Genomic DNA, 26,095 nt, shown 5'->3' with positions numbered 1-26,095 from the left:
GATAGTCAGAAATTTAGGGCAATTTGATCAGGTAAAAAGAATGATGTTTTTTTACAGAAATACTCCCTCCGACTCATCATGATCTTTACATTTGGTTTTGGATTGCATTTTTATGCAAGTGTTCACAATGACGGTACATAGACGAAGTGCACTCATACAGTCATACTATTGACAATGGAGCGTTTTTCTGTTGAGCAAATTTGATAATCAAGTCAGCTGCTGAACTAGGCTTCTCTACGTGAGGCAGATGCCCACAATCGGGTATTTGGCGTAATTTAGCATCTTGCAACTCCCCATGCAATTTCTGCAGCATCATTACAGTTAAGAATCAGGAAAGTAAGACAAGTCCAGCATTAATCCAAAATAGGGATGCACAGAGGTCGGATCTAGACTGAATCCCGTTTGTGATCTAAATTATAATCCGTGATCTTAACCCTAAATTGAGCCCGCTTATAGATTCAAACCATTAAGGATTTGCAGGGTCCAACGGACTCTATCCATGAAATTTTATTGTTAATCAATAGAATTATATATTTACCACTGCAAGCTTGTACTCGATAATCTGATCATCCTCGCCCCATATTATAAGCGTCTGCTGCTTCACCTGTTAAAAACACAGATCTTTGAGCAACACTGTTTGATATCCCATTAAAAACACAAGGCCCAACATAGAATGGTTTGACATGATTTCATAAGATGCACAAAGAATCACGGATCTCATCGTGGCAATGCAACTCGAAATGTCTAAGGTTTACTTTGAGGCAGTTTATATGCTTCTACAGAACATCAACAAACAAAACCCATACTAACGTGCAGAGGGATTATCGAGTGTGGCTCTATTAATGGATTAACTGAGTAATGCATGGACTTAAAGGCGAGAAAGGGCATACTGTACATACCTGTTTTATAAGGGAAACAACATTATAACCTCCGCTTGTCATGAAATTAACAGTTGCATCCTCCCACCAAGGGTACAAGCAATGCAAACGACCGATCTGTTAGACCATGTAAAAAGAGCATACTGTTTATCCAAAATAATCAACTCGGCTAGAAAAAGTGTGTGAATTGTAAAATCAGGTTACCTTCATCCAGTCTAGGCTCGTTTCAAAGGATACATTATTGAAGGCTACACGATTCACGTAGAATCGTAGGGGCACACTCTTCAACAAAGAAACCTGATCAAATACGGCAAATGACAGCAGCAAACTAACTACATTAAAGAAGAACAAATGGTAGCACAGGGTGTTTAGGACAGAAAAGAATACACTTTATGAAGACAAAGAGGAACAATTTCATACTAAAATGGAATTAGAAAAAGCGGCGTATATAGCAACGAGCACTCACACCAGCATAAGAAAAAACACGAGGCAACGTTGCCAGGTTACCAGTGCCCTCGGAATATACACTTGCATCAACCAGTATCAGTTTGCTGACCTGACAGATTTGGAGGAGGTCAAATGTATGCTCAGGGTTTTGAATGCACATATCTGTACGCTGATAAAGTCTAATTTCGAGAAGCTACTTACTGCTTCTGGATGATTAACTGCAAGGTCAATTGCAACAGCTGCACCGAGACTTGGCCCGACAAGTATCATTGGCCTTTTAATGTAGGATTTCCAGAACTATGACAGGTAAGACATATCGGCATCAAATTGTAGTATTGATAAATCTGGGATAAAGGTAGTACTTTGGCGTGTCGCAATTAACAAAGGACTAACATTTTAAGGCAAGGAAGATTGCAGTACCTGATACAAATGGTCACGCTTGGACGCTACATCACAGGCTGGACGTCTTTCTAATATGAAAGTATATCCAAAGTAGTGCAGAGACGGAAAACCATTAATTACGTAAATGGGAAGTATAGTTGAAAAATACTACTGAAGAATACAGGAGCGAGTTACATACCTAAATCAGAAAAGCCCCAACCAAGAATGTCAAAAGCCCAGCTCTCCAAGCCAGCCTCCTCAAGCAGAGGATAAGTGTATCTCCATTCTAAACAAGAACTGAAGAATAAATGCAATGAACTAAGGCGACACTAGAGGATTTGCTTTTGAAGAACCTGCAAGTTTTGTGAAAACACTGACCTATCAAATCCGTGTAGAAGAACAACTGGATCAGTGTTTCCTTGGATCAACGGCCTCACACAACTACTCATTATGGAAGTCTGTGAGAATGCGGGCTATGCAAGCATCAATGTCACATTAGTTAGTATATGAAAAACATTAAACAGACATGCATTGTGCACAAAAAGCATCCACATCTATCGATAATTGAGTCCCATCAATGATTGTCTTATTATTTGATGTTATAGAAATTTATAAATACTGCAACATGAGTATTAGTAAGCTCACACCAACAATGAACCAAATGCATGGTTTTTTAGCTATTACTACTGGTAGTACTCAGTCCATATTTCCAATGGAGCCAAAGATTCATTACTCTTTGGTTCTGGATTATGATGGAATAAAGCAAAATGGCTCACTAAAGTGGTTGCGCTTCTTTCTCTTGTGAAGTAGTGGTCCTTCGATGCAGTTCTCGACGCAATTTTCATCTTGGGTCATTCGGAAACAGCCTCTTTGTGTTGCTAACACAAGGGTAAGGCTGCGTACATCCGACCCCCCCTTACCCCGCAATTTGCGGGAGCCATTGAGGCGCTGGGGTAATGTTGTTGTTGTACTACTGGTAGTACTCATGCAATAACACCATGAATCTAGAGCACAAAGCAGTATTTAGTTATTACTACTGGTTTTCTGTAATCTAAACTACTGCAATATAAAACATCAACTGATAAACCATTAAGGCCACTTCAACCGACACTGCTAGATTTACATGATCCTCAATTCACATATGGATGCTGAAAACTATGGAACATAACTGTTTTGTTATGTAATTCACACTAGCTGTATTCACATTATAAGCATGGTGAGGTTTATATGTAAGAAAATCACCACATACAGATTAATAATGGTACATAGGGATGAATCTCATAAATCACTGCTCAGGATTTAACATCTTTAGTTGAAAGTATTCAAACGGAACCAACATACATTGAAAACTTGGTAATTAGTCAAGCATAGGACTGGTAGGAGTGAAAAACTAGCCATCATGACTGTAATTCAAACTTTTCACTTGGTAAGCACTTATCATGTTTCCACCATTCTTAATTTGTGCCCTCACTTCCATTCCATCAGTACTTTTGCAGTATTCAATGAGCTTTTTAAAACACAATAAGTTTCCCTTAGTGACGGTCACAAGCTTGTGACGTCTCACAGCCTCTTTCCCACTTGCTTTCCCACTTACTCTCCCACTTGCATCATGTGAAATGTCACAAGCTTGTGACGAAAAGTTTCCGTCACAAATGAGAATTTGTGTGCTAAAATTAAAACTCAATACGCAAATGTGCAATTTATTTGACACTTCCTCCCTCCATTGAGGCAATGGTCATCATTCCTCTCATGCATAGCAGATCCTCTGTCCCATTTTATGTTCCATCTTGTGTCCCATCACCTCTCCTATTGACACATTAGCACTTTGATATATAATATTACCATTTTTATTATTTCAAGTGTGATGTGTCAAGATCTTAAGGGAATGGGACACAAGATGAGACATAAAAGTGGGACAGATGATCTCTACTGCAATGAAATGCACTTCATCAAAGGTAAACAAATGATTGAGACAAACAAAGTATGCTTAGACAACTGTATTTTAAGCCTTTTCTATAACTTTGCTTCTACATGCAATTTTAAGCCAACCATCCAGCCTATAATCTGCTACAATTCCTCCATCACAAGCCAAGGTCACACTTCAACAACAACATCACACAATGCCTCAAAAGCTCCCACCTTTGCGAAAGTAAGCGAGTCGGATGGACACATCTTTGCCTTATCCTAGAAAAATGTAGAGAAATTGAACTCCTATCCGAATAACCCATGAAGAAAATTACGTCGAGAATTGCATCAATTGACTACTACTCATAATATAAGAACCAAAATTCACACATATTCATTACATCTAGCTTAATACCAAAATTCCCAACAATTCAATGAACAAACTGAACCCATCTTCTTACAACTACACTAATTTTACCACTTAAATCACAAAATTACTATCACAAACACAAAGAAAACATAACGTTCATTACTGCAATTGCAAAGGGGTAGGGGGTCGGATGTACGCAACCTTACAATTATGCTAGCAACACAAATAGACTATTTCCGAATGACCCAATACGAAAATTGCGTCGAATAAGATTAAACTAACCTGAACAGGCAACCTTTCAATTCTTTTAGCCAAATTTAGAGCAAAAGGGTCTTTAATATTATCAATTTCCTTAGGGAGAAATGATGGGAACCCATTTGCATAAACCCTAATATTAAATTTCCTGAATTGGGTTTTGTTAGAGGAGTTGAAGGATGAGGAAGGTGGAAGGAAGAAGGGTGATATAGCTGACATTGGTAGTAAGAATCAAGGTCAGCTGTTGTGGGATGCAACAGTTCAGTGGATAACAGAGTAACACATGTACTGATGTACATTTACCAAAGTTGCTTGGGAGGGTGGGGCATCTGAGCATCTCTTGAACAAGTTGTTTGGGGTAGATGTGATAAATGGGTCAATTCGATCGGGTTTGAGTTTTTTGGGCCTGTAAGAATTCGGGTTAGGTTATTTTGGATGGATTGCTACTAAGTTATTTGAGGATAAATTGATGTATGCAACAATAAATATTCACTTGATTGAATAGGATCGGAACAATTTGGGTTCGTGTCAGATTAGGGTCCTCAATTCAGGTGCGGTCGCGTTCGGGTCGAGTTAATTTTGTCGGGTTTACTTGGTAAGGATACTCCTTGAGAAAAAAAGAAGATAATAAAGCTCATTTCTTTTAGAATAATTTCAAGGAGCTTTTACAAGTTTTATAAAAGTATTATTTAGGCCTTTATAAGTATTTTATATTCTTATTTGGTTATTAAAAATGTTTAATTTAGTTACATTCAAAGGGCGAGGAAGTGAAAATAAAATAATGACAAAATGAGTTCCATTCAAACTCGAACTGAGCTCGAGCTTGAATTTTTTAAGCTCGACGAGCTTAGAGTCGAACCCGAGTTTGTGCTCAAAACTTCGAGCCGAGTCTGAGCTCACATTGGCTCGTTTACGGCTCTAGTCCGAGTATGTTATAATAATCAAGTAAATTAAGGATAATGGTAACTGTGTAACAATAAAAATTCGGATTTGGTCATACCGAGTCGAGTTAATTTAAGTTAGGGGCCATGACTCATGGTATTGCTTTTATCTTGAGAAGTCTACTTGTAACACTAAATAAATATAAACCTATTCTCAATTTATCATCAAAAGGGCATTTGGTCTAGTGGTATGATTCTCGCTTAGGGTGCGAGAGGTCCCGAGTTCAATTCTCGGAATGCCCCTTCTCTTTTTTTTCCCACACTTCTCACAAGATTCTGGGAATTATGCCACTGCCCGTTGATCTAACTAAATGATTAACACACCTAATTAATCTAACTAAATAATTAACACACCTAATTAAATCTCCTTAATTTATTTAGTTTTTTCTTTGAGAAATTAATTAATTTTGTTTTAATTTTACATGCGTTTGCAAATTGAATAGACTATGTTAATCATTCTTTACAATTGCTTGATGAATAAATCAGTTTTATTTTTTAAGGAATCCCACTTCCCCATAATATATTTCCACTAATTTCGTATATACTTAATTTTTCTATTTTATTTCTTAATCATACATTCATTCAATCTTCTGCATGGTAAACTGGTAAGTAAATATTCTCACTTTTTGTTTTCTAATTTCTTTTTTTTTTTTTTTGTTCTAAACCATCCGGTAATCCGAACCACATTGGGCCGACTAATCCGGATTTCGGGGCGTGTCCAAGGATTACGGTATTTCTAGTGTGGTGTATATCAATATACAATGACAAGTCGACAACATTACCCCCGTGCCTCAATGACTTACGTTGCGAGGTAAGGAAGGATTAGATGTTATGGGAAACTGTGTATTTTCTGATATGATATTGCAAATGAAATAGAGTAAACTTTCTGGGTTGTTTCCCAAATGGGCGACTTTCTATAGTTTAGATTAAGGGTTTTTTTTATTTATCTGATTCCTTACGTTTTTAATTAAAAAAATCTGTTGAGACAGAAGCGGTAGTGGATACGTATTATAGGTACATTACCTCTTTATGTTTCGCCTTTGTTTATGTTAGTTTCTAGTGCGCAAGACCGTCTTTTGGGAGACTAACTAGTCATGTTACAGCTGCATTATGAGGTGAATTTTGGAAGGTACAAGTGAAATTAAGATGTATTTGTTAGAGAGCAAAGAAGGAGCTATAGGATGCATGCTGGTTTCCTTATTCTTCTTGGGAACATGGCCTGCTTTTATTACCTACTTAGAAATGTGTGGCCGGCTTCCGCAACATACTTACCTCGATTACACTATCACTAATTTCTTGACTGCTGTTTTAATTGCTCTTACATTCGGCCAGATTGGCCGTGCCAAACCTGACATGCCCAATTTCGTCACCCAACTATCTCAGGTACCCGAAACTCATCATAGAACTTGTCCCTTGATAGTTGTCCTTTTGGATGTTTAATGCATTTTGGGTCGGGTCATTTCATTTCAGGTTCAGGTTCAGGTTTAGGTTCAGGTCTGATAAGGGTGTATTATTATTGGGTAATGTCATATACATGATGGGTCGGATTATTTTGCCCCCAGTAGTTAAGGATCGGGTCATTACAGGTCATGTTTTTATTCTTGTCATTTCATTTCATTTTTCTAATCTGTCATGTCTGGGTTGGAGTAATTTCGGATCAATTTTGGGTGTCACCGTGTCAGGTTGGTTTTTTGGTGCCTAATTCGGAATGACAATGTATTAACATATTCAAGGTTATTGGCACAGGACAATTGGCCCTCCGTCTTGTTTGCAATGGCAGGTGGAATTGTATTGAGTGTAGTGAATCTATCCACACAGTATGCTTGGGCTTTAGTAGGGCTATCAGTAGTTCAAGTTGTGTGCGCTAGTATTGCCGTTGTGATAGGTGAGTTTTGCTTGCACAGAAAACTTCGTCAAGCATGTTGTTTTTTTGAGTCAAAATTGATAATTTGACATATTGGCAGGAACTACATTGAATTATTTTCTGGATGGCAGGATAAATAAAGCTACAATCCTTTTCCCGGGAGTTGGGTGCTTCCTGATAGCAGTGTTCTTAGGCGCGGCTGTTCACAAATCCAATGCTGCTGATGATAAAAAAAAGCTCACTGGTTTATCAACTGATCCTGAAGAACAGACAAATGGCACGGAGGGGGAACCTGGTTTTGGGACTGCGGAATATCTAGTTCAAGTTGAGGATAACAGATCAATAAAGGTCTAGTGGTTCAATTTCATATACGGAATTTGACTTGTGATTTTGCTTATCTAACATCATCAGTTTGTCTTAGTTATTAACGGTCAAAATTAATAATTCCTTTCAGGTGTTAGGCCGGAATATCTGGATTGGGATGCCGATAACTGTTTTTACCGGATTTTGTTCACCATTTGAAGAAAGGAGTCCCTCATTTAGTTATTTATACCGCATTCTTTTACTTCTCAATCTCGGGGTTTGTGGTTGCTTTGATCTTGAATATCATCTTCCTGTATCACCCTGTAATGGGATTGCCAAATTCAACATTCAGAGCCTATCTTAGCGACTGGCATGGACGAGGTTGGGCTCTTTTGGCAGGCATAATCTGCGCATTTGGTAATGGGCTTCAGTTCATAGGAGGCCAGGCTGCTGGATACGCTGCAGCGGATGTCGTTCAGGTCAGTGAAAATTCACTAAAGACCGTGCATTCACAGTGAGACAATCTGGTACCAGAATTTGTGCGTTTCTTGATACGCAATGGTTTTATCCCGTCTTGTATGGGAGTAATTTTCAGGCTCTTCCACTGGTAAGAACATTCTGGAATCCTCGAGAACAACATACATTCTACTTGCAAGCATGTTACTGATGTTCATTGTTGCAGTTGGAATCCTCCTGGCATCATCAGGGCACAGGAAGTGATCATAATCCATTGTAGATAAATGACCACGATTTAAGACCGTGCATTCACAAGTGCTAATTCTTTTAATGATGGGTTAAAATCTGATTTGTCAAGGTAAATTACCAGTGGTGACAGAAGAGATTGAGCTGTCGTCGCATGTAGCGGCTATTGTTTCCACCATTATACAAAGAAAAACTTGCTATCATTTTTACAGGAATACAGATATAGAAAAGCCTCCCACTCTATAAAACAGGTGCAATTATACATCAATAAATGTATAGTAGCATTCATCTTTAAACTCTTGAATTTTTCGGAATTTTACAAGTTTCCTACAGAGTTGAGCTAATTTGATTGCATTATGATTTGCAATGTTATATTTAAAGTTGATATATTAGTTAATTTTGTTCTAGTGGTATGATTCTAGCTTAGGGTGCGAAAAGGTCCCCAGTTCGATTCTCGGAATACCTCTTTGAAATAAATGTTGACTTTGTACTAAGAAACAAGCCACGTCTTGCATGATTCTAGGAATCATGTCAGACTGTCTGTTGTTCTAACAAATAAAGACAGCTAATATTAATCCTTAAACTAGTTCATTTCACATGAGCTTGCAAATTGCAGTATGGAGTATTTAATCATTCACAATTCCCCATTATATATTTCCACTAAATCTTCAATTTCTTGTTTTTTTTTTGCTTAATCAAACATTCATCCAATCTGCTGCAGGGTAAATTGGTAGTGGTAAGTATTCCCACCTTTTTTTTATACTGTATGTATATCAGTATTTTCATTTTTACTGATATGATTTTTATAATCAATTAATCATCTTGGGTCATTCAGAAACGACATTTTTGTGTTGCAAACACAAGGGTAACGCTTCGTACATCCGACCCCCCTTATCACACAATTTGCATGAGGCATTGGGGTAATGTTGTATTATTGTTACTGCATCTGGGATTTGAGTAAATATTTCTGGGGTGGTTGGTATTACATATTTAGGGTAGTAAACTTCTATGTTAATTGTAAATTAGGAGAGTAATCAAAGCTTCAAAGGAGGTTGACCTTGTGGTTTTTTGTTGGAAAGATATGCCATTTACCCAAATTATCGAATGAGACGGTCTCATGATAACAATATTATGATTCTGACTCCTGTTATCGAGTCATTAATTCTCATGTGAGACGATCTGTCGATCTCTTATCATGAAAAGTCTTATATAATGGAGTAATGTGTAGTTTTTTATTCACTTTTTTTTTTCGGTTTCTAGTATACTACAGTATATATATACTAGTATTGATTTCAGTCAGCAGTGGGTTATTGCTATTGCATACATTATACGGAATTACGTACTCCCTCCATACCACACCAATGGTAACATTGAGAATCTTGGCACTATTCAGAGTCGTAGAGAATCTTCGATATTATTCTTAATCTATAAGACAAAATATAGTCATGTGAGATCTTATTTGATTTATCGTCATGAATGCTATAAGAATATCAAATTTTTATAATTTTTAATAATGTGTAACTAAAGATATTCATGTTGCAAAATGTATCTCGACAAGTGTGAAAAAGTCAATGTTACCATTGGTGTGGTATGGAGGGAGTATTATTTTGGGACCGTCCCTCAGAGGCTCAGGACATTGACTGGTTCTAATGACCCATTATCAGGTGAATTTCGGAAGGTACGGGAACTTAGGATGTATTTGGTAGAGAGCAAAGGAGAGGCCATCATATGCATGCTGCTTTCACTATTCTTCTTGGGAACATGGCCTGCTGTTCTTGCTTCCTTAGAAAGGCGTGGCCGGCTTCCTCAACATAGTTACCTTGATTACACTATCACTAATCTCTTGGCTGCTGTTTTAATTGCTCTTACATTCGGCCAGATTGGGGACCCGAAACCTGGCACGCCCAACTTCATCACCCAACTGTGTCAGGTACCGGAAACTCATTTATTTCCTAACTAAATTGCAAGGTTTAAATGCATATTATTTTAGTATCTTTTCTGGGTTTTGGAATTAATCAATATGGTTCGCTTAACTGGCTGCACAGGACAATTTGCCCTCCGTTTTGTTTGCAATGGCGGGTGGCATTGTTTTGAGTGTAGGGAATCTATCCACACAGTATGCTTGGGCTTTAGTAGGGCTATCAGTAGTTGAAGTTGTGACTGCTAGTATTACCGTTGTGATAGGTGAGTTTTGCTTGCATGCAAAACTTTGTCAAGGATGTCGTTTTTTTTGAGTCGACATTGATACTTTGACATATTGGCAGGAACCACACTGAACTATTTTCTGGATGACAGAATAAATAAAGCTGAAATCCTTTTCTCTGGAGTCGGATGCTTTCTGATAGCAGTGTTCTTAGGCGCGGCTGTTCACAAATCTAATGCAGCTGATAATAAAGCAAAGCTCATTAGTTTATCAACTGATGTTGAAGAAGTGACAGGGTATACGCTCTTTGCTCTAACTAAGTTTCTATCTAATGATCACTTCGGTTAGAGATTAGGCGAAATTTGAATTCGGAGGCAGAATAATACTCCGTAAAAGTTATGGTTTCTCCGAAATCTTTCCAGTGAAGTTAATAATCTTGATTTTCAATTTCGACTAATAAAGAACAGTATTCTGTTAGAAAGGACTTGAAAGCTTTAAGATAGTGTGCTTGCTCTTTTTTCGTCATATTATACTGAGTACCATTAGATTACATGCAGACTGATGATGCCTCGACAATCAAACTTTTACAGGAACAATGACATCTCAGACTCTGATGGAATTTCTGCTAAGAAAGGTGTTTCTGATACCTTCAGACTTCAGTTAGTTACGATAAAGTCATATGCGGAGGACTTTTGTTCCCATTTCCAATGGAACCTAAGATTGCAGTGGAATAAAGCAAAATTACTCACTAAAGAGATTAAGCTTCTTTTTATTGTGAATGATTTCATGTAAATTTCAATGCAGTTTTCACTTTTCAGTACATGTTTTGCGGAAATAGCCTGTTTATGTTACTAACCTAGGGAAAGAGTGCGTACATAATACGTATGACCCTTCTTACCCTGCCATTTACGGTAGACCTTGAGGCACTGGGGTAATTTGTTGTTCTAGCAGAGGGATTCCTCAACTTGACTCAGTTTCTCTTTCTGCATGTCTCATTTTACAGTAGGATCAATGGACATTGAAAACGCAAAAGACACGGAGGGGGAATCAGGTTTCGGGACTGCAAAATTTCTAGTTCAACTTGAGGACAGAAGATCAATAAAGGTCTAGAAGTCCAAATTCATAATTGGAATTTGACTTGTGATTTTCTCACTTAACTTCATCAGTTTGTTTTAGACAATTTTTAGTTACTGACCGGCAAAAACTACAATTCCATTCAGGTCTTTGGACGGAATATCTGGATTGGAATGGCGATAACTGTATTTGCCGGATTATGTTTCTCCTTCTTCTCTCCTCTGTTCAATGTGGCTACAAATGACCAGTTTCACCATTTGAAGAAAGGAATCCCTCATTTGGTTGTTTATACTGCATTCTTTTACTTCTCAATCTCGGCATTTGTGGTTGCTTTGATCTTAAATATCAACTTCCTATATCACCCCATAATGGGCTTGCCAAAGTCATCATTCAGAGCTTATCTTGGGGACTGGAATGGACGAGGTTGGGCTCTTTTTGCAGGCTTACTCTGTGGATTTGGTAATGGGCTTCAGTTCATGGGTGGTCAGGCTGCTGGATACGCTGCAGCCGATGCTGTCCAGGTCAGTGAAAAATCACTTCTGCAGTTCTGCATTACTAACTTACTATAGGCTTATCTTTTTCACTGTGAGATGATCTACTATCAGAATTTGTGTAGTTCTTGATAGCTGGTACGCTATGGGTGGTTTTCAGGCACTTCCACTGGTAAGCACATTCTGGGGAGTGGTGATGTTCGGAGAGTACAGGAAGTCCTCAAGAAAAACATACATACTACTTGCAAACATGTTACTGATGTTCATTGCTGCAGTCGGAATCCTTATGGCATCAGCAGGGCAAAGAAAGTCATAATCCATTGTAGATAATGTGTTCAATGATACGATTGTGCATTCACAAGTCGACAACAGTTTTACAACTAGTGCTAATTGTTACTGCTGACAGTGCTGAGTTAGAATCAGATTTGTCAAAGGGAATTGTCCTTGACAGCAGAAGAGGTTCAGTAATCGTCAATGTAGCAGCTGCAGATTCCACTCTTATACAAAGAAAAAGTTGCTAGATTTTGTACAGGAAATACTTGCCATGTTATATTTAAAGTTGATATTATTTACAGAGTACTTTTGTCCTAGTGGTATGATTCTCGCTTAGGGTGCAGCGGAAAGGTCCCGAGTTCAATTCTCTGAATGCTGCTTTTTCATAAAACACCACCTTTTTCCATGAAATAAATGTTGACTTTGTATTAAGAAACAAACCAAGTCTTGCATGATTCTAGTAATCATGTTAGATTGTCAAGTTGATCTAACAAACTTATACAGACAGCTAAGATTAATTCTTAAACTAGTTTATTTTCACATGATCCCTGCAAATTGCATGATGGAGTATTTAATCATTCACAATTCCTCATTATATATCTTGACTTTTCAATTATTTTTTTTCCTTAAATCAAACATTTATTCTGCTGCAGGGTAAACAGGTAAGTAAATATTCTCACTTTTTATGGAATAATTGGAATTACGGAGTATTAATTTGAGACCGCCTCTCAGAGGCTCAGGAGACTGACTGGTTCTAATGAAGCTCGTTATCAGGTGAATTTTGGAAGGTACGTGAACTTAGGATGTATTTGGCAGAGAGCAAAGGAGATGCCGTAAAATGCATGGTGATTTCACTATACTTCTTGGGATTATGGCCTGTTGTTCTTGCCTCCTTAGAAAGGCGTGGTCGGCTTCCTCAACATAGTTACCTTGACTACACTATCGCTAATTTATTGACTTCTGTTTTATTTGCTCTCACATTCGGGCAGATTGGGGATCCGAAACCTGGCACCCCCAACTTCATCACCCAACTGTCTCAGGTACTCGAAACTCATTTTATTTCCGAACTGAATTGCAAGACATTGATGTTTAAATGCATATTTTTTTAGTATCTTTTCTGGGTTTTGGAATTAATCAATATGGTTCACTTAACTGGCTGCGCAGGACAATTGGCCCTCCGTCTTGTTTGCAATGGCGGGTGGCATTGTTTTGAGTGTAGGGAATCTATCCAAACAGTATGCTTGGGCTTTAGTAGGGATATCAGTGGTTGAAGTTGTGAGCGCTAGTATTACCGTTGTGATAGGTGAGTTCGGCTTGCACAAAAACTTTGTCAAGCGCGCATGTTGTTTTTTGAGTCGAAATTGATATTTTATTATTTGACATATTGGCAGGAGCTACATTGAACTATTTTCTGGATGGCAGAATAAATAAAGCTGAAATCCTTTTCTCTGGAGTTGGGTGCTTCCTGATAGCTTCGTTCTTAGGCGCAGCCGTTCACAAATCTAATGCTTCTGATAATAAAGCAAAGCTTATTAGTTTATCAACTGATCTTGAAGAATTGGCAGGGTATACATACGCTCTTTGCTCTAACTACGTTTCTACCTAAATATCACTTCGTCTTATTTAGGTTAGATGCAGACCGATGATGATGCCGCGATAATCAAACTTTTACAGGAACAATTCTGATGGAACTTTTGCTATCAATAACATTTCAGAATCAGATTCAGGGCCTGCGCTATTTCTAGTTCAACTCGAGGAAATCAGATCAATAAAGGTCTAGCAATTCAAATTCATAATTCGACTTTGACTTGTGATGTTGCTTATCTAACTTCAGTTTATTTTAGTTATTAACTGACAAAAAAAAACAATTCCTTCTGTTCAGGTCTTTGGACGGAATATCTGGATTGGAATGGCGATAACTGTTTTTGCCGGGTTATGTTTCTCCTTGTTCTCTCCTCTGTTCAATGTGGCAACAAATGACCAGTTTCACTATTTGAAGAAAGGAATCCCTCATTTGGCTGATTATACTGCATTCTTTTACTACTCAATCTCGGCGTTTCTGGTTGCTTTCATCTTAAATATCATCTTCCTGTATCACCCCATAATGGGCTTGCCAAAGTCATCATTCAGAGCTTATCTTAGGGACCGGAATGAACGAGGTTCGGCTCTTTTTGCAGGCTTCCTTTGTGGATTTGGAAATGGGGTTCAGTTCATGGCAGGGTACGCTTCAGCCGGTCCCCTTCAGGTTTGCAAAATTCATTTATCATTCTTTTTGAGAGGGCTGTTCTTCCTGTCAAGGATTTTATTATTTTATTATTTGTATTCGTACGACAATAACAATAAACAAAGCGCAGCGCACCAAAAAAAAAAAAAATAAACAAAGCGCACTGTTAAATGCATCATCTATGAATACAGATGATTAATAAGAGCGTTTCACAGTGAAACGGTCTACTACCAGAATTTTGCGTCTTTCCTGACAGCTGATACGATATGGGTGGTTTTCAGGTACTTCCACTGGTAAGCACATTCTGGGGCGTGGTGATATTTAGAGAGTACACGAAGTCCTCAAGAAGAACCTACGTACTACTTGCAAACACGTTACTGGTGTTCATTGCTGCAGTCGGAATCCTCATGGCATCAGCAGTGCAAAAAAAGTCATAATCTGTTGTAGATAATGTTTTCAATGACTGCAGTTTAAGACCTTGCATTCGCAAGTCGACAACAGTTTTACAGCTAGTGCTAATTTTTACTGCTGACAGTCCTGAGTTAGAATCAGATTTGTCGAAGGGAGTTGTCAGTGACAACAGAAGAAGTTCAGTAGTCGTCGATGCAGAACCTGCAGATTCCACTCTTATACCAAGAAAATATAATGTAATATTAATGTAACAGTAAGTCAGTAAGCATGTTTTTACCAAATAATAAAAAACTATATTAAGATCCTACGATACGATTCTACCGATTCAGTTTTGACAACAATGATACCAATTATAGCCCACAAGAGCCATCCTTCCTGTAGATTGAATGGATCCCTTATATCGCAATTGTAAAGGTTCGGAGAAGTGGCTGATAAAATATCATGAAAGTAGATAGAATTACTAATACAGATGCCTAATCTATTATTAGCCAGAATCGGACTAGCTTGCGCTCTTCTTTTGTAAGATCTCGAATAAAGAAGGGCCATATTTTATCAAAATCTTCCTGGTACTTCATCACTACAAAGAAACATGGGATTTGTGACGGCTGAATTCGTCACAAATTTGCTTTTCCCGTCACAATAACCCGTCAGAATTTTCTGTCACTGTGAAGTGTGATGTTAGCAGTTCTAGGGTAAACCGTAAACTACTGCTGTTACAATATAAAGTATATATATTTTAATACCCTTCCGTTTAACATCAATAGGGCATTTGGTCTAGTGGTATGATTCTCGCTTAGGGTGCGAGAGGTCCCGAGTTCAATTCTCGGAATGCCCCTTTTTCTTTTCTTTTGTTTTTTGTTCCTTTTATGCTTGATGAAATAGGCGGTGAAGTTTTCGAGGATTATAATAAATTAATTTCACTTTTTAAATATAAAAATTTGATTTGATGCATCCTATAAATTCGGTTAAGATTAGTTATAACAAACCAAACTAGGTAGTAGTAATAACTTAGTTTGGAATTTTTTTAAAAAAAAATTTCCATCTTGTCAAATTATTCATATGTTTTAATGTATAATACCATAATTTCCGTATCACTCGACTTAGCCCTTCAATTCGAAATATAAGGAAATAACTTATCTTATACTCTTAAGTTTTATCACAAAGGAACAAAATAGTACGGTATATATTCGTCTTAAATAAAAAAACATGTCAAATAGATAGATGAGACAAAAAGTAGAATCGCATATTGAATGGCAACTCTTGTCTCATTCACCTATATGAGATAATATGTTTTACACTTTAAACCGATATACTCATCTTCAAACTTAAGGAAGGCCAATTAAAAGGGTAGCTATAAATACACGGGCTATATGTACTTGGACACGGAAGATTACAAAGTTGCCCTTAAATGCGCCCTTATCAGCTTTAAGCTGCACAGCAGTGGGCCCAACTTGCTTTGTCCATATGCATGAACATCCGTGTCCCAGTATATTTCCACCGTGAATTTATGGGCACCCCAATTAAAAATATAGAGAATGATTACGAATTTTATTATCGTTATAAAACAATACCGAATTTTCCAACAATCCATTAAAAAAGATTCATTCCATATCGATGTCATTACATTACATAGATATATAGAATCTCATTAATACTTCCGACATTTTAATCCAAAAAAAATGAAATTTAGATTCAGGGAATAAATTACAGAATTAAAGAGAATCCAATCTATTTAAAATATTCCAAAATCGAATCTTTTCCACAATTTCTACTTACATAAACAATTTAAGCATGCTATTATCTACAGTCTACGGTATGAAGTCAACGAAACTCCCTAACTTTAGGAACATTAATTAACCAATCATTTCAGACTCCTCCACTTATCTCTTTTCTGTCCCATGCTCCCATAGACCCATACCAACTTCAGTTCATCATCATACACATACATCTTCGATTGTTTACGTTTGATTAAAATATTTGTTACAAATGAATAAAAACGTAAAGAACCTGACACGAGTATAATTTGTTAACAAACTGTCACATCACATCATTTGTTAATTGTTATCAGCTGATTCAGTTGAATGTTTCTTTTGTCATTCATTCAACTTATTACATCACTTTTTGGTAAGCATTTTCAATAATTTCATTGATGTTTATTTAATGTTTTTTTTGTTGTTGTTGTGACTTACAAGCTTTATAATTCATCATACAAAATCTTGTTTAAGACTGCAATATCTGTTTTAATGGTAAAACGGATCTAAATAGTTATCATATATGATGAGGGTAGTTATCTAAGCAATAGCAAAAACTTCGTCTTATTATGATCAGGTGGTAGTATTTGAATCCGTTTTACTATTGAAGCGGATATTATCGTCTTCAGCAAGATCAGCTTAATTCATTATTTTAGTGGAATTTTAACTGTTTGGTTTTGCTTTTTTTTGGTGGTGTTGTGTATTGCTCAAGATGGTGAGTTAGATTAAACTTGATTAATTGATTTTTAATACAATTTTAATTATTTTTGTAGATTTTCATTACCCTTTTTGTTTAATTAAAATTTGATGCATCATATTATGTTTAATTTTCATTCCTCACAAAAAAAATGAATTCTTTGTATCAAAATGATTGATAGATCTTAATTAATACTCCATCCGTCCCAATCATTTGTTTACGTCTGTTACGAGTATTTTAATCAAAAGTAAACAAATGATTATGTAATTTCTAATTTGATGATGATTGTGTAATAATCAGGAGTTTGAAGAACCAAGTACAACATCATTTATTGTTAATTCAATATTGAGTGGTGAATTAGACATGTATTTGGTGGAGAGTAAAGGAGGAGCAATAGCATGTATGCTGTTATCCTTGATGTTCTTAGGGACATGGCCAGCTGTTATGGCTTATCTCGAAAGACGGGGCCGTCTTCCTCAACATACTTATCTTGATTACTCAATTACCAATTTACTTGCTGCTGTGATTATAGCCTTCACACTTGGTCAGATTGGAGATGGTACTCCTGATATGCCGAATTTCGTCACTCAGCTTTATCAGGTCCATGATCCTTTCTGTCTTGTTCATATTGCTGTCTAGTCTGTCATAGGTCAGACCATTTTACGCGTTAGGGTAATTTATGCAGCATTTCTGTTGTCATAATGCAGGATAATTGGCCATCTGTGTTATTTGCATTGGCAGGTGGAGTTTTCCTTAGTATCGGAAATCTATCCACGCAGTATGCGTGGGCTTTAGTCGGTTTATCAGTTGTCGAGGTGGTTTCTTGTAGCATTACTGTTGTAATAGGTAACCTTGCTGTGTACTGAACTCTTACTTTCTTGTATAGCATTTAAATGTGAGGATTTTGAATACGACTTGCTTCTGTTGATATTATAGGCACGACATTAAACTATTTTCTGGATGACAAAATCAACAAGGCTTCAGTCCTTTTTCCGGGTGTTGGTTGTTTTCTGATAGCAGTCATTCTAGGCTCTGCTGTTCATTCATCTAATGCTTCCGATGACAGAAAAAAGCTCAGACATCTCTCAAACGGGCTTGAAGACAACGCAGTAGAGTATTCACCTTGCTTCAACTACATTGAATAATTCATTCTTTTGTTCTTCTGTAGCGAACTAACTAACATAATCTTAATGACAGGATTAAGGATGTCTCAAACATCGCTCAAACGTCCTTTAAAAAAGGTTAGTACTAAAACTCTATATATGCTCTCTCCTTTCTGAAAAGATTACATGTTTACTCAACAGTTCAGAACTGCATGTTTTCTAAACTGTAACCGTCTTTAATCCAAAGATCCAGAAAAGGGTAAAGAAATCAATGCAGAAGCAGGGTTCGGGACTGCAGAATTCCTTATAGAACTCGAGAATACGAGGTCCATCAAGGTAAATAAATTTTTATTTCAATTCCTTTATTTTGCTGCTTGAGTATGTTACTTCAATACTTACACTTTCCGAGCATATGAATTAAGACTGTTAACATAGCCTGTAAGTTCTCATAAGAATTCCGATTCTGATGCTGTAGGTTTTTGGCAAGAGCATTTGGCTAGGGCTAGCCATAACATTCTTTTCAGGTGTATGTTTCTCCTTATTCTCTCCGGCATTCAACCTAGCTACGAACGACCAATTCCACCTACTGAAAAAAGGGGTTCCTCATTTAGTTGTCTACACAGCATTTTTTTACTTCTCAGTCTGCTGTTTTGTGGTTGCCATCATTCTGAACATAGTTTTTCTGTACCGCCCTATCCTGAACTTGCCCAAGTCATCATTTACGGCTTACTTGAAGGATTCTAATGGAAGAGGGTGGGCTTTTCTGGCTGGATTTCTATGTGGTTTCGGAAATGGACTTCAGTTCATGGGAGGACAGGCTGCTGGTTATGCTGCAGCTGATGCTGTTCAGGTTTGTCTGGTTTTTCACTATGCTTATATTTTACCCTTCTATTTTTTTATTTATTTTTTGGTGTAACGGAGCCACAAGGGTGGATATGCTGATGACGGGGTTTGAACCCAGGTCATGAGTACCACTTCTCATGACTTAACCAACTAAGCCATCAGGCATCTGCATATATTTTACCCTTTTAGGGCGGTTTTGGGTTAAAACTGAATCATTGTCGGGTCAATGGTTATATACGTGTTTTTGCTCTTTGTTGTGGTTATAACCATCATAGAGTAAAATACTAAAATGTCGAAATTGGGATGGTTTGATTAGGCACTTCCACTGGTGAGCACATTTTGGGCAGTAGTAATATTTGGAGAGTACAGAAAATCGTCGCGAAGAACATACATTTTATTAATCAGTATGCTGTTGATGTTCATGGTTGCTGTTGGAGTCCTTATGGCCTCTTCAGGTCACAGGAAATAATGTATATTTGCTCTTTATAGTTTACATACCTATTCATCAATTTGTTCTGATATGGAAATTATGTAAATAGTTTTAAGCATTTATTGATTATAGGATGCAAAATACTCAAATTTCAACAGTGACGGAGGTAGGATTCTCCGTTAGGCCAACGGGGGCAAAATGGTAATGTCATAAAGTCCTTTTGTGTAAAATAAATGAGTTTTTTTTATATAAACAAACTGTCTTACTGACCCGTTAAATAAATAACTATACACTAGCTTAGTGACTGTAGGCGGTATGACTAGTACGAAAATAATGAATAGTAAATCTCACGGAATATAGGAGAGATTATGTCGTGGCGTGATGAGCATCACTGCCCTAAAGTTGAATTTGCCCCGCTCGATACGCGACGTCCGAGTCTAAGGTGTGCGACAAAGACTCTGAATGAGGACTACTTGCAAAACGTTGCCAAATATCAAAAAATATTTTGAGAGAATATAAGAGAGAATGGATGTTCTGTGTAGAAAAAGGCATAAACATGGAGTATTTATAGGAACACAAAATCTCATTGAAGACGGGCACTATCCGTCACAAGCTGAAGACGGATAGTGCCCCTCTCACAAGATGCAAGTGGCAACAAGTGGCAATATGCACGGGTGCTCCATTTTCCCTCCCACTTGCCAACCCACTTACTTTATTGTGAGAGGTCTTCAGCTTGTGACGGATATTATCCGTCACAAGCAAGACGCTTTGTTATAGGAATAGAAGGAAGGATCTAGAGGCGTATTAAATATGTCTTGTAATTTGTTCCATAGAAGACTACACAATTAGCATGGAGAAGCCAATAATCAGTTTAGAAGACTGAGTAATCCGTGTGGAAAAACCGCGACAATCAGTATAGAAGACTGAACTATCAAACTTGGAAATTATGCAAAAACCGCATAGAATTCCAACACTTCTAACAATCCCACCAATTATACCAATGTGAGATAATAAGAGCTTCTTTTGAAGCAATACTTCCAATAGTGACTCCACTAACTACTCCAATAATAACTCCACTAGGCCCCAACCAATAATTAAGACATTACTTAACACTTAAGAATAACTATACTCTTTATAAATAGACCCTTGTTTCATGTCTTCATAATTCATTCAATCCCTCAAACATTTCTCAAAAAACACTAAATAATAAATAATCAAGAGTTAGAGGAGCTGAGTGTAAGAGATGGAGGACAAGACGGAGGACAAGAGAAGTACATGGGCCAAGTATGGGATACCTACACTTGTAGGAGTGGGTGTAGCTTTGGGTGCAGCTGTGACTGTTTTGTCTATGTTGTCGGGTTCGGAAAATGAGGAGGGGGAGGAGGATAAGATGATGAGGGCTCCGGGTCAACCCGGTGTCAATATTTCTAGGAACAACTTTGAGAAGGATCCTTCTTCTTACTTCCGTGACCTCCGCAAGAAGTAGACTACTGTGTTACTTCCTGTGTCCAGTCATTTGTTTACCTTGATTAAAATACTTCTTAAAAATAAATATAAAAGGTAAACAAATAATTGAGACTGAAATGATATTGAGGTTGAGTTGGTTTGTTTGTAGTTGTCTTAAGTTGTGTGATTTTGTTCATGTAATGTCACCTTGTTGTTGTTGTTCATCTAAATCAATGAATTCTATGTTCCTAGTTATGGTCAGTCATGTTTGGAATTTTTTTCAAAAATAGGTGATTTTTTCTAATTAATTATCAAAATGGGTCGAGTCTTAAATTAATTGTCAAAAATGAGTCCTCGTAGACTTGGTATTGACGAAGCTAGTGTGAGGGGTCAGGTCGCCATGGCGGGTGGCGACTTGTGTCGAAGTCATATTTGCACAAAGAAGGAAGTTTCCAGGAAGAAGGACCATCAGACCAAAACGCCATGGGGGGTGGCGACTTTAGGCTTGATTGCTGACCGAGATGGCGACTTAGATACGAACCTAGATTCGGGTATGACGTGGACCCATTTTGGATAATTAATTTGAGATTCGATCCATTTCGTTAAATAATTCGTGAAAATCGCCTATTTTAGTCCATGTTTGTGCCGGATATTTTGTTGTCGTTTATCTATGCTTAGATATTACGAGTAAATTCTAGGAGATATTAGCTAACTTAATTAGTAAAATCATGAGATCGACTAAAACTTGTATGTTATCAAGATTCGACTCAAGTTGTGAGAACCAGTATCATAATTTTACACCACTTGAACTAATTGATGTTTTATACTCGCTCCGCACAACTGTGTTTACCCCATTTCAATAAAATACATATATTAGAGAAATATGGTGAAAGCAGTTATGCCGAGAGAGTACTATACTTATCTTCATCTAACACTGATGAAGCATGAAAATGCTTTAAAATGCTTGCTAATAATAAAATGATGTTAGCCAAAAGGGAATTCACAAATTTGCATTTGCTTTTGCTTTTGCTTTTGCTTTTACTTTTACTTTAGTGAGTAGTGACAAACTACTTTTGCTTTGTTCCGTACGATAGTCACTAACGTTTTTGAAATAATGCTCAAAAATAAAAGAATTGTCGTTTTGGGTCGGTTTTGAAAACAATTGTCGAAATGGTGTCCACGTAGGCTCGTTTTTGACGAGCCTGTAGGAGGCTTAAACACGCCATACGTATTGGCGTGTTTACTTCAATGAACACGCCATTACATATGGCGTGTTTAGGCAGTCCAAAATTCTAACCAAAGTCAGTAGCTGAACAACATAAGCAAAGGAAACACGCCATACATAATGGCGTGTCTTAAGACTAAAACACGCCATACGTAATGGCGGGTTTAAGCGACTTTATTTTCTAGCCCAAGTCCAAAGGGGTCGGGTTTTTGGAAAGAAAGAGAACCCGCCATTACGTATGGCGTGTCTTCTCAAAGAAACCCGCCAATACGTATGGCGTGTTTAAAGAGAATCTTTTTTTTTTTTAACAACTTTGTTTTTCCCGTCACTTTCTACCACAAAACACATACCATTCACCATCTCCGCTACTCAAACTCCCCAAACGCGATACAAAAAACCTCACTCCCCTTCTTATTTCTTCACCTCACACTCATCTCCGGCGAATCTCCTGGCGTATTCTAAAGATTATATTGGGTTTTTGCTATTCAAATTATACATTCTACCTAATTAGCAAGGTAATTTAATTCTTTTAACTTATTTATTTTCATCTTTTGAATGTAGATTTTGCTTATTTTGTCTTCATTGTTAGTAATTATGTTGTTTTGTACCTATATCTACAACTTATATGTGTTAATTTAAGGTAGTTTAAAAAAAGCCCCAAATTTTCGAAACCCTAATTAAATTAGGTAGGATGAACGATTTCTGATTTTTAATTGTTGTTTAGGTATGTATTTTAGGAAAATTAGGTTATTGGTAGTTGATTTATACTAAATTTGTTCAAAATTTTTTTATAGAATGGAAATTTGTGATTTTCCTCTTATTTGTTATTGGGATGGAGAAGTGTTGGAGCAAAATGGATGTGTAACCTATAGAGGAGGGAATCAATGTTTTATTCTAGCTAGTACAAAGATGACATATCTTGAATTAGTTGAAGAGATTTATAAGGGAATCGGTGTTCAAAGTTTGGGTACTCAATTGAAGGTAATGATGAAATTTCCGAGTGCCGGGTGTTTCAAAATTGTTCCTCTTAATAATGAGGGAGCCTTTAAAGCGTTATGGGCAAGTATTCGTCATTCACATGCTCCTTCAATGGACATATTTGTAGAAGTTTCTACTAGTCAAATTGTCATTCCTACACCAAGTATTAGGCTAGATGATGTTGCTCAATTTGTTTCACTTGAAACTAATTACGTAAATGAAGGGGAATTTTATGGTAACTTACAAGGTGATGAGATTGATGAGGAATTGGCAATACTTGATGAGAATTTGTTGGCAAATGAAGAAGATGGTGATGATGATCTTGTCTTTGCTAGTGCTCCCATCGTTGAGTTTAATAAGATTGATCAATTAGATGAGGATGAATTGAATAGGCGAAAAACTTGGGAAAATATGGTAAGATATGAACATGGGAAAGAGTTTGCGGTTGGACAAGTGTTCCCAAACAAAGCTTCACTTAGCGATGAGGTGACATCATATTGTGTTAAAGCAAATCAATTTTTCAAAGTTGCCGAATCCAAGCCTAATACTATTACCTTCAAATGTGGCCGGATTCCTACACCATGTAATTGGCGGTTAAGGGCTACACAAAAAGACTTTCATTCTGAAGTTTTTACCATTGTGACATACAAAGGTCCTCATGATGAGTCTTGTGTTTGTGACATGGTACCTCAAGACCACATGAATTTGAAACGAGCATTCATAAGTCATGAGATTCGTAACCTTGTTGAGGGAGATTGGGGATATAAAGTAAACTCTGTTGTTACTTATATTTTAGATAAGTATGGTTACACAATTTCATACACCAAAGCTTGGAATGCAAAACAAAGAGCAATTGAGGAAATATTTGGAGATTGGGATAAATCATATGAGTTGCTACCTCGTTTCATGCAAGGCTTAAAAGAATCTAATCCTGGCACTATTGTTCAATTTTATACAACACCAACAACTAACCCAAATGTGCAAAAATTTCAGCGTGTTTTTTGGGCATTTAAACCATGTATTGATGGCTTTGAACATTGTCGGCCAGTTTTAAGCATTGATGGAACCCACTTATATGGAAAGTTCAAGGGAACAATTTTGACAGCTATGTCAATTGATGCTAATAATCAAATTTTCCCGGTTGCTTTTGCTATTGTTGAAGCCGAAAATACCGATAGTTGGCCTTGGTTTATGTCATGCATAAGAGTATTTGTTACCAAAAGAAGTGGGTTGTGTGTCATTTCCGATAGACACAAAGGGATTATGAAAGCAATGAGTGAAGTTGGTAGTGGGTGGGAGGAGCCGTATGCCTATCATAGGGTTTGCATTCGTCATTTGGCTTCAAATGTTAATACAAGATTTAGAAATACTGCAGTTAAAGAAATGTTTGGGTCAACGGCAATGCAATTACAAAACAAGAAGTTTGACATAGGATTTCGTCGCCTAGGTGAGTTGAATAGAGAGGCACAACAATATGTTGTTGAAATTAGAATAGAGAAGTGGTCAATTTGCCATGATGGTGGACATAGATATGGAATATTGACTACTAATTTGGCGGAGGCATTTAATAATGTTCTTAAAGGAGCACGTTTTCTACCCGTAACGGCACTCATAAAGTGTATATTTTTTAGAGTCAATGCATACTTTGTTGAGCGACGTGAGTTTGCAAGGAAACGGTTGATGAAGGGGCTTCATTATAGTCCGAAGATTACAACCTTGTTGGAGGAAAATTGCCAAAAAGGAGCATACCATAAGGTTGTGGCTTTTGACCATGTCGGATGGGTGTACCAAGTCACAACACGTAGAGGTTCTCGACCCATGTCACATGGTAACCATTTGCACACCGTTGATTTATCCAAGAGGACATGTACTTGTAACAAGTTCCAAACATACAAGTATCCATGTTCACATGTGTATGCCGTTTGTAAGAAGAAGGGTTTAAATGCTACTCAATTTGTGGACATCGCCTATTCTACCGGAGAACACTTAGCTTCATATGCTTCTAAATTTCACCCTTTGAAAGATGAGGCTTATTGGGGTCCTTACAATGGGCCTAAAATAGTATGCGATGAGCAAAATAAACGGGGAAAAGGAAGACGGAAGAATAAAAGATTTCTTAATGAAATGGATGAGAAGAGTAAGAACAAGGTCACATGTAGTTTGTGTCGTGGTTTAGGCCACAATAAAAAAACATGTACTTTGAGAGTTAACAATTCACAAGGGTATTCTACTACTTACACTTGTCTTTAATTTTTTTTATTACCATAATTTTTTTAATTATTTGAACATTTATTTTCATGCTAATCTAATAATCTTTTTTTAAATGTGTAGGAATAATGGAACAACATCAACAACAAGGCCCGGTGAACCCGGAACTTCTCACACAACAAGAGGTACACCGGAGCAAGGCAATATTGGAAGGGCGGGACGTTGGTTCCCTTCGATGTAGGTCACACTTAGTTTCGCACAAGGGGTTTTTGGTAAGTGATCAAGTAGTTGATTTCATTAGGGACACTCGGTTTTTTTTCATAGGTTAGTGGGTTTGAAGTTTAATGTGGAATTAATAAGTGCTTTGGTTGAGCGATGGAGGCCGGAAACCCATTCATTTCACTTGACTATTGGCGAGGCTACTGTGACCTTGCAAGATGTTCAAGTGTTGTTAGGGCTACGGATTAGAGGGGATATTATTAGTGGACCAACCGCTTATAATTGGCCCTTGTTAATAACTGAACTCTTAGGCAAAACACCGGGTAGTGCAGACCTTAAGGGGGCTTCTTTGAGGATTGGTTGGTTGTTAGAACAATTTAATGGTCTTCCGGAAGATGCAAATGAAGATGTTCTACATCAATATGTGAGGGCATATTTGCTTATCTTAATGGCAACTATCATGTTTCCGGATAAGAGTGGTAATGACATACAAGTTATTTATTTGCCTTTGTTGAGGGATTTGAGTAACTTAG

At 37.3% G+C, this 26,095-nt stretch overlaps 4 protein-coding genes, 2 non-coding genes and 1 pseudogene across 7 annotated transcripts; 6 read left to right on the top strand and 1 right to left on the bottom strand.

Annotated features, from left to right (window-relative positions):
- Positions 1 to 8: 8 nt before the first annotated feature.
- LOC141598885 (alpha/beta hydrolase domain-containing protein VTE7-like) lies at positions 9 to 4,529 on the bottom strand. The gene is made up of 10 exons (XM_074418699.1): positions 4,264 to 4,529; positions 2,085 to 2,179; positions 1,906 to 2,003; positions 1,746 to 1,795; positions 1,527 to 1,622; positions 1,345 to 1,434; positions 1,083 to 1,175; positions 900 to 995; positions 539 to 604; positions 9 to 304 (listed from the first exon to the last, which is right to left on the bottom strand). Exons 1-10 carry the CDS (start codon positions 4,453 to 4,455, stop codon positions 161 to 163), a joined length of 1,020 nt encoding a protein of 339 aa, XP_074274800.1. The 5' UTR covers positions 4,456 to 4,529; the 3' UTR covers positions 9 to 160.
- An 819-nt stretch (positions 4,530 to 5,348) lies between these two features.
- TRNAP-AGG (transfer RNA proline (anticodon AGG)) lies at positions 5,349 to 5,420 on the top strand. The gene has a single exon. It is a non-coding gene; the product is annotated as a tRNA-Pro (tRNA).
- An 877-nt stretch (positions 5,421 to 6,297) lies between these two features.
- LOC141602374 (ureide permease 2-like) lies at positions 6,298 to 8,074 on the top strand (annotated as a pseudogene).
- A 629-nt stretch (positions 8,075 to 8,703) lies between these two features.
- On the top strand, positions 8,704 to 12,460 carry LOC141598883 (ureide permease 2-like). Its single transcript, XM_074418696.1, has 8 exons — positions 8,704 to 8,782; positions 9,711 to 9,976; positions 10,092 to 10,230; positions 10,311 to 10,485; positions 10,780 to 10,823; positions 11,193 to 11,293; positions 11,410 to 11,784; positions 11,915 to 12,460. Exons 2-8 carry the CDS (start codon positions 9,740 to 9,742, stop codon positions 12,068 to 12,070), a joined length of 1,227 nt encoding a protein of 408 aa, XP_074274797.1. The 5' UTR covers positions 8,704 to 8,782; positions 9,711 to 9,739; the 3' UTR covers positions 12,071 to 12,460.
- A 268-nt stretch (positions 12,461 to 12,728) lies between these two features.
- LOC141598884 (ureide permease 2-like) lies at positions 12,729 to 14,783 on the top strand. 2 transcript variants are annotated; one of them, XM_074418698.1, is made up of 7 exons: positions 12,729 to 12,872; positions 13,017 to 13,067; positions 13,192 to 13,330; positions 13,419 to 13,593; positions 13,702 to 13,801; positions 13,910 to 14,272; positions 14,533 to 14,783. In XM_074418698.1, exons 1-7 carry the CDS (start codon positions 12,831 to 12,833, stop codon positions 14,686 to 14,688), a joined length of 1,026 nt encoding a protein of 341 aa, XP_074274799.1. In that variant the 5' UTR covers positions 12,729 to 12,830; the 3' UTR covers positions 14,689 to 14,783. The 2 variants fall into 2 exon arrangements, with proteins under 2 accessions (XP_074274799.1, XP_074274798.1); XM_074418697.1 differs by having other exon boundaries at positions 12,729 to 13,067.
- Positions 14,784 to 15,425: 642 nt separating this feature from the next.
- Positions 15,426 to 15,497, top strand: TRNAP-AGG (transfer RNA proline (anticodon AGG)). Its single transcript has one exon. It is a non-coding gene; the product is annotated as a tRNA-Pro (tRNA).
- Positions 15,498 to 16,544: 1,047 nt separating this feature from the next.
- Positions 16,545 to 19,644, top strand: LOC141598882 (ureide permease 2-like). The gene is made up of 8 exons (XM_074418695.1): positions 16,545 to 16,786; positions 17,411 to 17,710; positions 17,818 to 17,956; positions 18,047 to 18,224; positions 18,308 to 18,351; positions 18,461 to 18,549; positions 18,689 to 19,063; positions 19,373 to 19,644. The coding sequence occupies exons 2-8, from the start codon at positions 17,474 to 17,476 to the stop codon at positions 19,523 to 19,525; spliced, it is 1,215 nt and encodes a 404-aa protein (XP_074274796.1). The 5' UTR covers positions 16,545 to 16,786; positions 17,411 to 17,473; the 3' UTR covers positions 19,526 to 19,644.
- The last annotated feature ends 6,451 nt before the right edge of the window (positions 19,645 to 26,095 follow it).

This window comes from Silene latifolia, chromosome 9 (genome assembly GCF_048544455.1).
Source record: "Silene latifolia isolate original U9 population chromosome 9, ASM4854445v1, whole genome shotgun sequence".
NCBI lineage: Eukaryota > Viridiplantae > Streptophyta > Magnoliopsida > Caryophyllales > Caryophyllaceae > Silene > Silene latifolia.
Note: the sequence above shows the minus strand (reverse complement) of the source record. Positions and strands in the feature narration are given on the sequence as shown.

Excerpts from the sequence above, each read along its gene's own strand:
- LOC141598885 (XM_074418699.1), bottom strand. The coding sequence starts at position 4,455 with ATGTCAGCTATATCACCCTTCTTCCTTCCACCTTCCTCATCCTTCAAC. Across the intron at positions 2,004-2,084 it reads CTTCTACACGGATTTGATAG|TTCTTGTTTAGAATGGAGAT; the intron begins GTCAGTGTTTTC and ends TTTATTCTTCAG. Across the intron at positions 1,796-1,905 it reads TTGGGGCTTTTCTGATTTAG|AAAGACGTCCAGCCTGTGAT; the intron begins GTATGTAACTCG and ends CTTTCATATTAG.
- LOC141598883 (XM_074418696.1), top strand. The coding sequence starts at position 9,740 with ATGTATTTGGTAGAGAGCAAAGGAGAGGCCATCATATGCATGCTGCTT. Across the intron at positions 9,977-10,091 it reads TCATCACCCAACTGTGTCAG|GACAATTTGCCCTCCGTTTT; the intron begins GTACCGGAAACT and ends CTGGCTGCACAG. Across the intron at positions 10,231-10,310 it reads TAGTATTACCGTTGTGATAG|GAACCACACTGAACTATTTT; the intron begins GTGAGTTTTGCT and ends ACATATTGGCAG.
- LOC141598884 (XM_074418697.1), top strand. The coding sequence starts at position 12,831 with ATGTATTTGGCAGAGAGCAAAGGAGATGCCGTAAAATGCATGGTGATT. Across the intron at positions 13,802-13,909 it reads AGGAAATCAGATCAATAAAG|GTCTTTGGACGGAATATCTG; the intron begins GTCTAGCAATTC and ends CCTTCTGTTCAG. Across the intron at positions 14,273-14,532 it reads CTTCAGCCGGTCCCCTTCAG|GTACTTCCACTGGTAAGCAC; the intron begins GTTTGCAAAATT and ends GGTGGTTTTCAG.
- LOC141598882 (XM_074418695.1), top strand. The coding sequence starts at position 17,474 with ATGTATTTGGTGGAGAGTAAAGGAGGAGCAATAGCATGTATGCTGTTA. Across the intron at positions 18,352-18,460 it reads TCAAACGTCCTTTAAAAAAG|ATCCAGAAAAGGGTAAAGAA; the intron begins GTTAGTACTAAA and ends TTTAATCCAAAG. Across the intron at positions 19,064-19,372 it reads CTGCAGCTGATGCTGTTCAG|GCACTTCCACTGGTGAGCAC; the intron begins GTTTGTCTGGTT and ends TGGTTTGATTAG.